The sequence below is a fragment of the Carlito syrichta genome, unplaced genomic scaffold, assembly GCF_000164805.1.
Source record: "Carlito syrichta isolate Samal-C Ts95f unplaced genomic scaffold, Tarsius_syrichta-2.0.1 Scaffold303965, whole genome shotgun sequence".
NCBI lineage: Eukaryota > Metazoa > Chordata > Mammalia > Primates > Tarsiidae > Carlito > Carlito syrichta.
The window spans coordinates 110155-125120 of record NW_007248061.1 but is presented as its reverse complement, the minus strand read 5'-3'; the positions used below and the strand labels follow the sequence as shown (position 1 = coordinate 125120).

The 14966-nt window shown below is 35.0% G+C and overlaps 1 protein-coding gene across 1 annotated transcript in view; it reads right to left on the bottom strand.

Moving 5' to 3' along the window:
• RYR2 (ryanodine receptor 2) overlaps window positions 1-14966 on the bottom strand; it is a gene marked incomplete at its 3' end in the record, with an annotated part of 448211 nt that overhangs the window by 333307 nt on the left and 99938 nt on the right. Inside the window, exons 5-6 of the mRNA XM_008059232.1 lie at window positions 9843-9857; window positions 3685-3759 (exon numbers count right to left, since the gene is read on the bottom strand). Coding sequence (XP_008057423.1) covers window positions 3685-3759; window positions 9843-9857 — 90 coding nt within the window. The remainder of the gene's footprint in view (window positions 1-3684; window positions 3760-9842; window positions 9858-14966) is intronic.

Genomic DNA, 14966 nt, shown 5'->3' with positions numbered 1-14966 from the left:
TTCCGCCTCAGCCTTCCGAGTAGCCGGAATTACAGGCATGCGCTACCACGCCCGGCTGATTTTTTGATTTCTTGTAGAGACGAGGTCTCTTCCCTACCCCCATGAGACTAAGTGTTGTAAGAAAGAAGATACAAAGATGAATGTGGAAGGAGCTCAAAACACACTACCATCTCCACCAAGCAAGTACACTGCCAGCAAGAACACGAGCCCTACAAAGAGTACACAGAGACAATTCTAGAGATTGAGCAAGCTCCCTCTAGAATTACTGGACAATTAATGCAAAGACTAGAAATGTCTTATTATGCTGTAGGGCCCATCCTATAAGTGGGTGTCTTTGAGTGTGAGAAGGCAGAAGATGAGCCAATCAGGGGCAGCTATCCTGGCACGTCAGGAGAAATTCAGTGCCATGGAGATGTGAAATAAAATTGACCTGATACTCTGATTTTGTCCCTTGACAACAAAGCACTGGTTCCCAAGGTTATTGGAAAGAGGCTTCAAAGGTACCCAAACTTGGTTTTAACCAGTGCAAAACTGAATCTGACCTCAAGACAGCTTACCTTGAGGTTTAGAGACTTTAGATCTAAACTGTGCTACACATCTGCCTTTATTTGGAAAAAAGATAACAACTTTACAATACTCAAACATCCTAGGCAAAAACATAAAGTATTTTTCAATATTTCTCAATAATATTACAGTATTAGGTACTGTGACTACTAATATACATTTTCTCCTTTACTGTTCACAGCAATTTTGAGGTAGATACTATAGTTATTCTACTAAATGTTAGTTAAGTTCCATGAGGGCAAAGACGTGGCCTTATTCAATACTCTATCCAGCATTTAGAACAGTTCCTAGGACACAGTAGATGCAAACTAATACTTATTGAATGAATGGATGAAAGTCTCTGTTGCAATTACAGGCTTAATTACAAAATGTATTCCAGGCTGCCCAGCATGTGGGCAAAGTGAGAATGAAGCCAGAGCTAACAACCAAATTCAGACTCTTAACCCATCTATTATGTATAGAGAGTCGTTTCTTAAAACAAACCCTCACATTTATTATTTTATACAGTTTATGTGTTTTGATTGCCATGGATATGGAAGTCTTTCCATGAAATTTTGATGTGTAACTGCTCTATAAAAACAAGTTTTCGTATATTTGTCTTATATCCAGCCATTTTACTATACAGTTTTACTTTTTTAAAATTTTGTATCCAGCCATCTCAGTCAAAATTTCCAGAAAAAATATTAGTTATAAATGGAAGATAAAACATATTATTATTTTCATTTATTTTAGTTAATTTGATCCAGAATGGTTTCAGTGTTTCACAGTTATGATGTTCACTATTGATTTGACATTGATATTCTTTATCATTGAGGAAAAAATAATCAATTCTTAGTTTTTTTTAAGAATGGGTGCTGAGTTTTTTCTGTTTTCGTTTTGTTTTTGAGACAGGGTCTTGCTCTTTCACCCAGGATGGAGTACTGTGGTATGATTACAGCTCACTGCAGCCTCAACCTCCTGGGCCCAAGCCATCTTCCTGCCTCAGCCTCTTGAGTAGCTGGAACCATAGGCGTGTGTCATTAAATCTACTAACTTTTATTTTTATTTTTGTAGAGATGGGGTCTTGCTATGTTGCCCAGCTGGTCTTGAACTCCTGTCGTCAAGCAATCTTCCTGCCGTTGCCTCCCAAAGTGCTAGGATTTCAGGCATGAGCCACTGCATGCAGCAATTTGTTGAGTTTTATTAAAGACCTTTTCAGTACTTGTGAAGATGATCACATTTTTTTATATGACCTATTTATGTGATGTAGCAAATTAATAGAAATATTATTAAATAATCATTAAACTCATACCTATATTTTTTCTATACTTCTCTTTTATATCTTTGATTCCATTAACCTGACATTTAAAATCAGATTATCACATCAATATCCATGATTGAGATTGAAAGGTCAGGCGCAGTGGCTCAGCCTATAATCCCAGCACTTTGGGAGGTCGAGACGAGAGGACTGCCTGAGCCTGGATGTTTGAGATCAGCCTGGGTAACTTTGTGAGACCCTGTCTCTACAATAAATACCAAAAACTAGCTGGGCATGTTGGCATGCATCTGTAGTGCCAGTTACTTGGAAGGTTGGGGCAGAAGGATTGCCTAAACCCAACAGGTTGAGGCTGTGGTGGCTGTGAGCATGCCACTACACTCCAGCCTGGGTGACAAGAGTGAGACTCCAACTTAAAAAAGAGAGAGAGAGAGAGATTGAAAATGTGTATGTGCTTGTTGGACATGAGTATTGAGGCTATAATTAGTCTTCTTCTCTAGAACAATTTATATAATATGAGAATTATCTCCTTTTTAAAAGGAATGATTATGTTATACTTCTAGATATTGAACTATCACATAACCACAAATTACGTTGATGAAGAATTTATATAACATGGACAATGCTTATGTTAAAATAATATGCAATAAAATCTAGATATGAATTTGCTACTGTAGTAAGATCTCAATTATGTAAAAGAAAAATTCAAAACCAGAAAAATATTGAAAGTTTTTACAAAGTTTTTCTCATTAGTATGCAAATATTATAAAATATATATGTATTTCTTTTATAATTTAATAAAGATTTTTTCAAAAAATAGAATTAAACTTTTGCATATGTTTACAATATTTATATACAGTTGACCCTTGAACAACCTGGGTCTGAACTTCTCAGGCCCATTTATACCCAGATTTTCTTCCATCTCTGCCAACCATAAAAAAATAAGACCAACTCTCCCTCTCCTTCCTCCTTCTCAGCCAATTCAATGTGAAGAGGACAAGGATGAAGCCCTTTATGATGATCTACTTCTACTTAATGAATAGGAACCTATTTTCCTTATGATTTTCTTAATAACGTTTTATTTTCTTTAGCTTACATTAACCATATATAGAAAACATATAACATTCAAAATCTTCAGGTCAGCAGTAGGCTATCAGTAGTTAAGTTTTTGGAGAGTCAAAGCTATACATGATTTTCAACTATGGAGGGGGTTGGCACTTCTAAGCCCTGTGTATTCAAGGGTTAATTGTGTGTGTGTGTGTGTGTGTGTGTGTACATATATACATGCAAAAATATATTAAAGTATTTATAAAATATATAAAAACATATATATACTTTAAATATATATATACATATGTGTATATATAGAGAATGAGGAAACAATGTTTGATAGAAGCCCAATGGATAATCAGGTAAAGGAGCTGAGGTGGAATAAGAAAACACCTAGTGAGGAACAAAAAGAAGTTAGTGAGTAGAATTAACATAGGAGCTCACAGATAGAATTTTTTCTCTTATCTTGCAATAATGATACTGCATTTCTGCTATAAATGAGCTGTTTAAAACAAATCCCAAAAGAAATATTTCTTACTGGACTCTTACACCTTTGCTTTCCTGAAACAACTCTATCAAAAGTAAGGTACTAAAAATGGTAGCTATAAAATGATAGAATTAAAGAATCTTGAAGCCCCTCTAAGCTCATCTTCAACTTTTAAACAAGCTAAGTAACCAGAGTACAAAGATATTAAAGGGCATATACATCTAAGCTCACTAATACTACTGCCGAAATGGTATTACCAACACTCCCTGTGTGTCCCCAAATGTATTAGCATGACCATATGAGATATGAAACCAAAACGTCTACTCACCATGCCACTGTAGGAATGGCGTAGCAATATGGCATGTCCATAGAGGAGTGTTCGATGACCACCACCTTGAGCGGTCTATAAAGAGAAGGGAGAAAAGGAGAACAGAAGAGAATAAAACATAAGAGTAACTTAACTAAATCAGCAAAATACTCTCTTGCTTACAAGGGAAAGTTTAGTAGCAAAGAATGCAGTAAGAGCCATTGCAGACAAGAAAATAATACTTACATTGGAATAAGGCTACCGAGAAAAATCTCAATTATGGGGTTAACGTCTGATCTAGTTCTTGAAGAATAAATTTGGTATCAGTAAATAATCATCATAATTTACAATTATTTATTCATAGTTTATTAGTTATTATCTATGTTTCCCATTATATTATGATTTCCATTGGGCAGGAACTATGGCACCATGGTGATTATTATATCCCAGGTGCCTACCTAAATGCCTGACACACAGGAAGTACTAAATAAATATTGGTTCAACTGAACAAGTCTTTCTAAAACACAAAACTGATTATATCACCTTCAGGCTTAAAAACTTTCCATCCCTCCTAATTGCTTATAGGAAAGAGTCCAATTCTATCCTATAAAATAGAAGAGGGCTCCTTAAATGTTGCCATGCTTACAGATCACCTAAAGAGTTTGTGAAAACACAGATTCCTGGGCCTCACCACTGAGATTCTGATTCAGTATGTCTGGGGTAGATACAGAGAAGTTTCATTTCAAAAATCTCCCAGGTGGTGCTGGTGATGTTGACCCAGGGACCACACTTTGAGAAATGGAAGTATGGAGATATTTAGTCTCAATTCTTTTCAGCCTGATCCTACAATCACATTACGCTCCAAACATGCCCAAACATCTTTCTCTTCCCTAAATATGCCACACTGCTTTCAAGCTGCCCTGTCTTGGAACACAATGTTCCCTGTCTCTGTAGTCTTTTCTGCCTTATAAACTACATTTTAAAATTCAGGTTAAGGGCGACCTCCTGCATCATGCCTCTTTGGTTTCTTCAAATCCAGTTGCTCCCAGCACATCGGTCTTACCACTCTACACTGCAAGAACCTTTCTCTCTTTGACCAGACTGAGAACTATGACCTTCTCCTGATGATCATTTCATCTCCAGCTCCCAGCACAAGGTCAGACCACAGCAAGCACTCAGTAAAAATCTGTTGAATTAAAAACTGGTTGTGAGGCAGCCCAATTCAAGCTGAGTGAGGAGTATGCATAAAAGCACCATGGTATGTAATTGCAAGGGATCATGGGATTGTAGTTTCACAGAGAAACTTAACAGGAATTATTAAATTAGACCAGGGAAAGATCATGGAAGGTACAAAATGTCATGCCGAAGAGTTTGCACTTTTTTTTTTTCTGTAGGAACAAGAGATCTTAAGGATTTTAAGAATGAATGATAATACTGATCCATACTTTAAGAAGTGTGGAAGAAAGTTACTTTAATATCCAATATCATTGTATCTTTTTTAGTAAAAAAAAAGATATTGCTCCATATAATTTCTTAAATAAATTTTTTATGTTATGCTTGAAAACACAGAAAGCCATTCTTTTTCTTTTTTTTTTTGAGTTGGAGTCTCACTCGGTCGCCCAGACTGGAGTGCAGTGGCCACTCCCGGCCACCGCACCCTCGACCTGCTGGGCTCCGGCGATCCTTCCGCCTCCGCCTTCCAAGTAGCCGGGATTACAGGCATGCGCTACCATGCCCGGCTGATTTTTTGATTTATTGTAGAGATGAAGTCTTGCTGCCCAGGCGGGTCTCGAACCCGCGGGCTCAGGTAATCCACTCACCTCAGCCTCCCAAAGGCGCGGGATTACAGGCTGAGCCACCGAGCCCAGCTTGGAAAGCCATTCTTAAAACAGATATTAAAAGGTATTAAGATAATAAAAATGCTTTAAAAATTAATTTTTTCAGGTGAAGCATGTGTTGATTAATTTGATTGTGATGATCATTTCACAGTGTATACCTATATTCAAAACATCACACTGTACACTGTAAATATGTACAACGTTTGTCAATTACACTTCAATAAAACTGGAAAAATTAAGAACTTCTGTTCATTAAAAAAATTAATTTTTTCACAAAAGGAAAAAATATACTTTGAAAAATTATGTTCCTTCATAGAATAAGGCTCTCTTTAGAGAGTAATTATCTTTTCTGTAATACAGTTGACTTATTGTGGCCAAGAATAATTTTATTTACTTTGTCTGGTTTGAATTTCTTTGATAGGAGCTCACCTTTTCATAACAGATTTGAGTTCCAAAGCAGTAAAATCCAGCTGAACTTTAATAATACTTGACAATCACACCAATCAAAATGAAATTTTCTTAAAGAACAAGGTCTTGAAATTAACCAAAAAGAGTTCCTTTTACTGTAAAGCTTTGCCTACACAATTTCATTTATGTATGTAACTATAAAGGTTTTACACACATGAACATTACTGGCTCTTTGTTTTGTTCTTTCTGATTTGTTTCTGGCTCTGTGTCTTTGAAATATAGTAGGCCCAGAGTCAGGCATGGTGGTTCATGCCTATAATCCCATTTACTCGAAAGGCTGAGGCAGGAGGACAACCTGAGGCTAGAAGCTTGAGGCTGCAGTGAGCTATGATGGTACCACTACACTCCAGCCTGAGTAACAGAGCAAGAGCCTGTCTCTAAAAAAATAAAACAAAAATATTCCTATGTAACTTTACCGGATTCTGCCAATGTTGGATGGAAAATAATTTTTAAAAACAATAAAAATAATATAGATTTTTAAAACACAATACAACTATTTATGTAGCATTTACATTGTGGTAGGTATTGTAATAATCTAGAGATTAGTAAAAGCACAGGGAACAGTATGCATAGTGTATATGCAAGTCCTACACTATTTTAATAAGGTACTTGAGCATTCATAGATTTTGGTATCTGTGGGAGGTACTGGAACCAATCCCTTATGAATACAAAGGGACAACTATACATGTTTGCAATATATATTTGCTTATTAATATGTTTCTTGTATTGTTGTTAATTAAAGCCATTTAATTTACTATGTAACATCTAAATATTTTAAGGTTTTCTGTTTTTCTAATCATCTTTTCTTTTTTTAAATTTTTCTTTTTTTGAGTTGGAGTCTCACTTTGTCACCCAGGCTAGAGTGCAGTGGCACACTCGCAGCCACTGCAGCTTCAACCTGCAGGGTTCAGGTAATCGTTCTACCTCAGCCTTCCAAGTAGCTAGCACTACAGGCTTATGCCACCACAATCGGCTAATTTTCTGATGTACTGTACAGAAGGTCTTGCCAAGTTTCCTACGCTGGTCTTGAACCACTGAGTTCAGGTAATCCTCTCGCCTCTGCCTCCCAAAGTGCTGGGATTACACTGCGTCTGACTGTAATCATCTTTTCTGTACAAAAATGCTCAGTCAATCAATGTAAGATATTTCTCATAATTCCTGGCCATTATGATGTAATATTTTTAAAATAAGTCAGACTCTACAGGAGCATTTTTCTATCTCCCTTGAATGCTACAATATAATATGCCATTTTAGAAGTTAAACAATGGAATCTTTTAAAAAGTTTATTACTTTGGGCAATACTGAATCACACTGCCAATATTAAAAATTACAAATAACAACAAAAAGAAATTCATAGTAAAAGATTTCTTTTCCAGGGCTCTAATATTTAAATGTAGACGCTTTTATCTTCAAATACTAATAGTGATACTTGGGAAATAGAAAACCTGGTTGTTTCAGGAAAGTAATAGAAAAATATCTGTGTTTAATCCTTCTCATTATCTGAGAAAGACTTGCAAATGTGAACAGCATACTGTACACAAGATCATCCCAGGATTGCTGAGCCTGGCATTTCCATCTGCCTGTGGGTCCCCAGCAGCAGGCCATCCTCAAACAGTTCTGCCATTTACACGTGGTGAATCATAAAACAGGGCCACAGAATGATTATAATAATCAATTAGAGTTCTGGCTTCAGTTCAAAATAGATGTGCCTGACAAAGCCAGTTGAATGCTGTCAAAACTGCCACTTGACACTGAATGGTTTACTTGGCATGGTATCTTTAACAAAAGCCTCCTTAGGGAACAAATCAGACTTAGGATAGTACGAATTCAACACTGTTTCACACCATAAGCAGAAATAGGCTCCTGCAACAGGAAGGCATCCGTCTGGTTATAAGAGGTTAAACAATGGGTTTTGGATATGAAACCCAAAGCAAATCACGACTGAAAGGCGAAAGCTAAATAAAATTCAGCATCTTTTTCATTTTAAATGGCTTAAATTATTCTAATTGTATGCATATGCTCTCCCCTTAATCAAATACTAACCTTTCTAGATCATCCAGTGCAGGTATGAAAATAGCTATTGGCCTTCTGGCCTCACAGTTAAAAGAAATCGGAGCCTAATTAAATTACTTTAGGCACACCACCTGATTTTAACAGATTCTACATTATCTTTTTACATGCACTGGTTTATATATGAATCTTTTGCTCTTACAAAGGAGCTTGAGATATCTGTTTCAGGTAACTATGGCATTCATCCTTCTCCAAGGGGAAGTCGAGATGACATCGGATAGGGAATTGGAATAAGGGCGAGGTGACAATATGAATACAGTAATTGTAGATTCTGTAAGAAAAATTGAATTTTTTTCCAACCCAATTTCATTCTCTATTATTAGCAAGAAGAGGAAATATTCGTGTTTTGCTGCTGTATTTTCTCAAGTAAAACCCTTGTCTGATGAGATGTCTAATTTAGTGATTAGTGTCCTTGCTTCACAATGTAACAATAATACTTGTATTTTCTACTGAAAAATAAGAGCTGGAGTTATTTGAAGTTTTGAAAGACATTCTATGTTCTTATTGATAAACAGCCTCAAAGAAATGCTGTTTTGTCATCAAAGCTTCCAAATCCTTATTGTTAGTGAATAAGTACAGTGTGGGTACCCAGTAATGCACCTGGTTCAGTTTTCAGAGTTTGTGACATATAAATGCATAACCGACTTAAGTAATTCAACAGACTGTAAAGAGTACACTTGCCTTTCTTTAAAGTAACCTTTTCAATCTATCTCTGGTATTTTTATTAATATTTCTCAAAGTTTATATCTTTTGAAAAAGAATTCTTTTATTATAAATTACATTAAGCTCTTATTAACTGAACACAAATAAATTTAACTGTTGCTTCTCAGATGTAAGATAAAAAAATTAAATCTCATGAATATTACAGGATAAATATGGTAGCACGTAAAAAAATGAAACAAAATTTTCTTCTATATATCCTCAAAAAACTACATTCCGCTTCTCCTATCCTTCTTCAACATATTCCTTCAATGACATGGCTATATGTTTTACTTTTCTCTTTTCATCTGTTTCCTTTTACAACTTTTTTATTTTTCTAATTTAATTGAGAAATGAAAAAGGGCTAAATTATTTTCACTTCCTCTGAAACAGAATTAGTTTCTTGGTGCCTCTCCTAATTTCCCAGTAAAGAACATTCCCTGTGTATTCATATAAGAGTACTTAAACACAAAATAGCCAAATCAGCCTCCGAGTGAATATTTTATATGGAGAGCTACCAAAAAACTATGCTTTAATAAGGTAAATTACTAACACTAGCTAATTAACTTACTACGTTACAATATGACCCAAAGATGTCAAATGTTTGTTGACTTATATCTAAGCAGTAATTAAAAGTTCCAAAGTTTGAATTGCTTTTTATTTTTATTTATTTATTTATTTTTTGAGTCAGAGTTTCACTTTTTCACCCAGGCTGGAGTGCAGTGGCACACTCATGGCCACTGCAGCCTTGACCTACTGGGCTCAGGCGATCCATGTGCTTCGGCTTTCCAAGTAGCTGGAACTACAGGCATACACCACACGCCCAGCTAATTTTTTGATGTACTGTAGACAAGGTCTCACCAAGTTTCCCCAACTGGTCTTGAACCTGTGGGCTCAGGCAATCCTCTTGCCTCTGCCTCTCAAAGTGCTGGGATTACAGGCATGAGCCACTGTGCCTGGCTGAATTGACTTTTAAAAACTATAAAATGTGAAGAAAAGGGCCATGGATTTAAAAATAAAACAAATTTATATAACCTTAAAACATTTTATATTCCTTAAAACATACAAAGTATTGCATATATAGCAGATCATCCAATGTCTTACCTTCATCATGAATTTCTGTAGGGGCATAAGAAAAAAAAGAGAAAATATTAAATATACATCATCTGAAAAATTTAATTTAAAATATCTCTTATTTGCAAAGACTCCATTGTCCTCAATGGAGCTATGTAAACAATAAACATAAAAAAACACATTCACTGTGTTATTGCAACAAAATTTAGTATCAACTACATGCTAGAGAAAAGCTGTAGCAAGCAAAACTCTTTTTAAAAATGCTTTACATTAGTTCTTCCTGTTTCTGTGAAAACATGCTGCTCTACCTTAATGCATGATTCCATTTACAACATTTCTAAGTACCAAGAAAAGATATAATCTTAAGTGTATCCTCTAAAAATGCTTTAAAAATCTTTTATTTTTTACATAAAAATGCAGTGGTATACACAGTAACCCAACTGTTTCAGTAAAACCAGTAGATTAGAGACAGGTAAGGTAGATTGTAAACTAACATGTTGCATGAGCTGCTCATATTTCATGCAAAATAACAATGAGCCATTTCTTAGAGACTACATATTGTGAGGCAAATTTCAAAGAAATCACATTTCTCTTCCCCGCTTAAGATGTTGAATGTGTCCTTTCATGTATAATAATATACATGAATGTGTCCTTTCATGTATAATAGCTATTTTTTCTTCTTCAAAACATAATGTTTGCATGTATGTGTGTCTGCCTGTGTAATACATATATATATGCGTGTATATATATATGTTACTTAATTTTTCTTTAGACTCCTAAAGTTTCTTAGACTTCTTATTCCTAAATGAAGGGCACAAATGAAAGGAAAAAAAAACTAAGAAGGAAAAACAATGTATTTCCAAACTTAAGGCTGAATTTAGTTATTGGGAGCACGTCTAACTCCTACAGAGAAAAGACAAGCACAGACACATTTGTTTTAAAGAAAACAGCAAGGGAAAGTATCCTAATATATTTGTGAATTAGTTTTGCCCTGAAGCACACTTACATAGCAATATGTGTATTACTAAATGTAAGTTCCATTGAGACTGATTCTTTTCATTTTCAATATTACAATTTGAAAGAAAAATTATAAAGAACCTTTTATTCTTGGCTTAGAAAATACAGGCTGTTTAGTTACAATGTTACAATGGATATTAATGAAAAATGATATCAGAAATTTTATTTTCCATGTTGAAACTGACCAATTATATGCCCATCTGTGGTTCACTAATGATAGTGATGTCACTAAATTTAAAAATTCGGCAAAATCATTTTTAAACCTTAATTTAAAGAAATATAAAAATGTAATATTTTGTCATAGCCCATGGTTTATAATAAATACTCTCTTCCTGAGATTCATTTAATTTAGCTGAGTTTGGGGGTTTTTCTTTAAAAAAAGTTGTTGGCCTAATTTTGTCAGTTATCTAAGTTGAACTACTCTAAAATTGTAGTAGACAGAAAAAAAGAGTGGTCAGTAGATATGCTTAGGCCTGCTATTCAGAATTTGTAAGTTGTATTGGACTACAAGAAGAATAAGACACAGGAGAGAATAATCTTTATTTACAACAAAATAGAATGAATACTGCAAATCAACAAATGCTAAAATATCCATCTGTAGAATGAGAAAAAACAGGAGATGTAATAGACATATATTATTTTCAAAAAAATAAGAATATAAAAGATTTTTTGTGGTATCAGTGGCATTATTGGCATTAACTTTTTGTACAAATCATGCATTGCTTAGTTTAGCTCTATTGCTAGACTATCAAAATTATGCTATAGCATCATGAGATATTCAAAAGGGATCATTCAAAGGCAAAGAAGAAAGCAAAATTCATTAAAACAAAAAGGATGAATATATCATTTTAATCTCAACATAAACATTGCTTACGTATGATAAAAAGCAACAAACAAAAAAAGAACAACTAAAAACACTTTAAAGTCTGACATGATGGAAAGGAAAAAAAGAAACCCACACACGAAGATACGTACTGAAGAAAGTAGCCTCTTCAGGCGTGGAGGATATATTTTTTAGACTTACAACAAGTTTAACAAAGAAATAGGTTATCTGACTTATTTTACTCATGAAAATGTCATCAGACAAGAAGTAAATCTCATTAGACAGAACAGAGTAAGAGATGATAACAAGGGAAATTATTGTAAAGGCACACGGCATGGATTCCAAGTTGCTTTTTGCCTTACAAGAATTTTTGTAGATGATGATCAATTTGCACAGAAATACAAAAGGGGGGAATTTTAGTTCTGTAGGGCAAAACTGCAAGTGGCCCGGGGTTAGATTATTTCAGAATTGACCGGCCAGGCAAAGTTCAAATATGAGCAAGAACTTAGAGCACTTGCTACATTAACATGAAAACCAGGAAGAGAAATTCCTATCCTTATATTTTAACACAAATGGCTGTGCATGCCAAATGGACAAACAAAAAGCACCAGAACTGTCTTTGGTCTACAAGTTTAAGTCACTCGATGTAGTAAAGAACTAAAGGATTTTCTCAACAAATGCAAATGATTACGAGTAGAAAAACAAATAGCAATATCTTATACTGAAAATTGTTAAAAATATGGACAAGAGAATGCATAAAAGTACATCTAATCTATTACAGGTACCAAGAAAGAAACAGTAATCTAGGTGGCGTAGAAAACTTCTAACATATAATTATGCCTTTCAGTTCAACCTAGATTTTCTTTAACTGCTATTTCAGCTTAGTAAAACGAAAACAGATTTTTAAAAATTAACAATTCTAAGGACCTATCTTAGAACTTTTAAAACAACTTTTATTAAAATGTTTCCTTTGCTATTTTAGCTTAGTAAAATGAAAACATATTTTTAAAAATTAACAGCTCTAAGGACCTATCTTAGAACTTTTAAAACAACTTTTATTAAAATGTTTCCTCAAAAATTATATAAATAAGAAACTAGCAACAAACACGGGAGGGGGCTTGTCATTAAAATAATTATCAAATGCAACAATCTGAGACAGTAGGGTAAAATTTAGACTCAGAAGTCCTTCTGGTATGAAGTTTCCATTAAGGAGGTAAAATGTCCCCTAAAATTAAATCTTTCTCTCTCTTCTTTTTTTGGCCATTTTTTCCTTCTCCATGTATCAAAATGCTAGTAGTCTTCATAAGACTCCAACTGGTAACCTCTCCTTTGTGAAGAAATATCTGGTAAACTTCATTATGTAAAGAAAGGGAAGGTTTCTACCCGCTCTCCCTTCTTGAGAGTGTACTATTCTTTGCTTAATAGAACTACTCACTTGTGCTAAAAAAAGGAAAAAGTTATCTCACCACCAAAGGCTTAGGTTTATAGGAAAATATATTTAGTTAATGAAGGTTCCAACAATTATCAATACATACTGTCTAATAGCACATGTGAATATGTATTTGTGAAAAACCTCAACTATCACTCCTATGATAAAAATTACCCTATGGAAAAGCTTAACTTTCTAAGGTTTCCCCACTGAAAATATCTAAGACTGCTCCAATGAGACAGACATTTGATTGCCGGTCTAGAAAACATCTGAAAGGGGCTCCACTATCAGCCCATGACAGAGTAATTATACACATGGTGACACTTCTCATAGAAATGTTCATGTCACTTGTGTTAATGACCATCACTGGCATCTAGCTATGGGAAGAGTATGCAGATATGTCTAAAAAAAATGCATCTTTTGACAGATTTGTAGCAACTGCTGTCTTTTTCAACCTATCAACAACTCTGTACAGACAGTATCTAAACAAGTTGTCCTTTCCTTTGAAATAGATTTGACACTACATATGTAGAAGAACAGTAAAGGAAAAATACATGATTGTGATAAGCTTCTCTAAGTCTTCACAGTTTATCTCTGTGACATGTGTTTATAAAGCACAGAACTGCATGAATACCTAAAACATGAAGTAGAAGGACTATCTGAGTTTTTTCTTTTCCCAGCTTGACTCAGCAGGGAATTTCTCTAAACCCAAAATAAATTGATTTCTACATAAGAAAAATGGACCGCAATGCCTTGAAGACATGTAAAGCCCACCCTGAATTCAGACTACCACATACATATAAAAATTGTCTATATCATAATAAAGAAGATTATATATATAATTAAAACCATTTCAAACATAAATGAACCTTGATAGAGTGAAAGTGTTTCACAGACCTTCACATAATAGTACTTGTGTGTGAAAATGCATAATTTTTTCAATTATTGAGTTATGAACATCTGAAATGATTTTGTATTTTAACAATTACAACAGTGCCAACATTTTTTTCAAAGCTTATTATAAGACATCATTTGGTCTACAGACAATGCTTCCATCCTTTTATTGCTGTCACCTTCACCCATGACGTCAAGTATGGCCTCCACATTGAAAGCCAATGCCATGGGTTAGGGAGAGCTGGGCGTGGAGGAGATGGAAGTACTTAGGAATTACTTTTTTATCCTGGAATCAAAATGTTTGCTCTCTTTTAACGTGTGAAAAGTAGCCGGGCTCGGTGGCTCAGTCTGTAATCCCGCGCCTTTGGGAGGCTGAGGTGAGTGGATTGCCTGAGCCCGCGGGTTCGAGACTCACCTGGGCAACGAGACCTCATCTCCACAATAAATCAAAAAATCAGTCGGGCGTGGTAGTGCATGCCTGTAATTCTGGCTACTCGGAAGGCTGAGGCGGAAGGATCACCGGAGCCCAGCAGGTCTAGGGTGTGGTGGCCGGGAGCGGCCACTGCACTCCAGTCTGGGTGACAGAGTGAGACTCCGACTCCAAAAAAAAAAAATGTGAAAAGCAGCATTTGATAACTCAATAGATTTAAGATTAAAAAGTTGCACAGATGCTCAAAGAGACACTGATGAGGGGAGAGAGGAAAGAAGATGAAAGAAGAAAAAGAGCTGGGAAGCAGGGAGGGACCTCTGATAAAGCTATCCAGAATTATGTCATTGGAAAAGTTATAAAGAAGTCATTTTAATTTTCATATACATTTAAGTTTTATAAGCCTCCTAAAGGTCTTAACCTGCTGTTGTTAAATACACTCTAGACAAGCAATACAACAGATGTTACATAGGACACCTCAGAACAAACAATGGCAAGTGCAGAAGGTTTCCCACTTGACTATGGTTCTATTTATGATTTTCCAACTTTACAATGGTGTGAAGA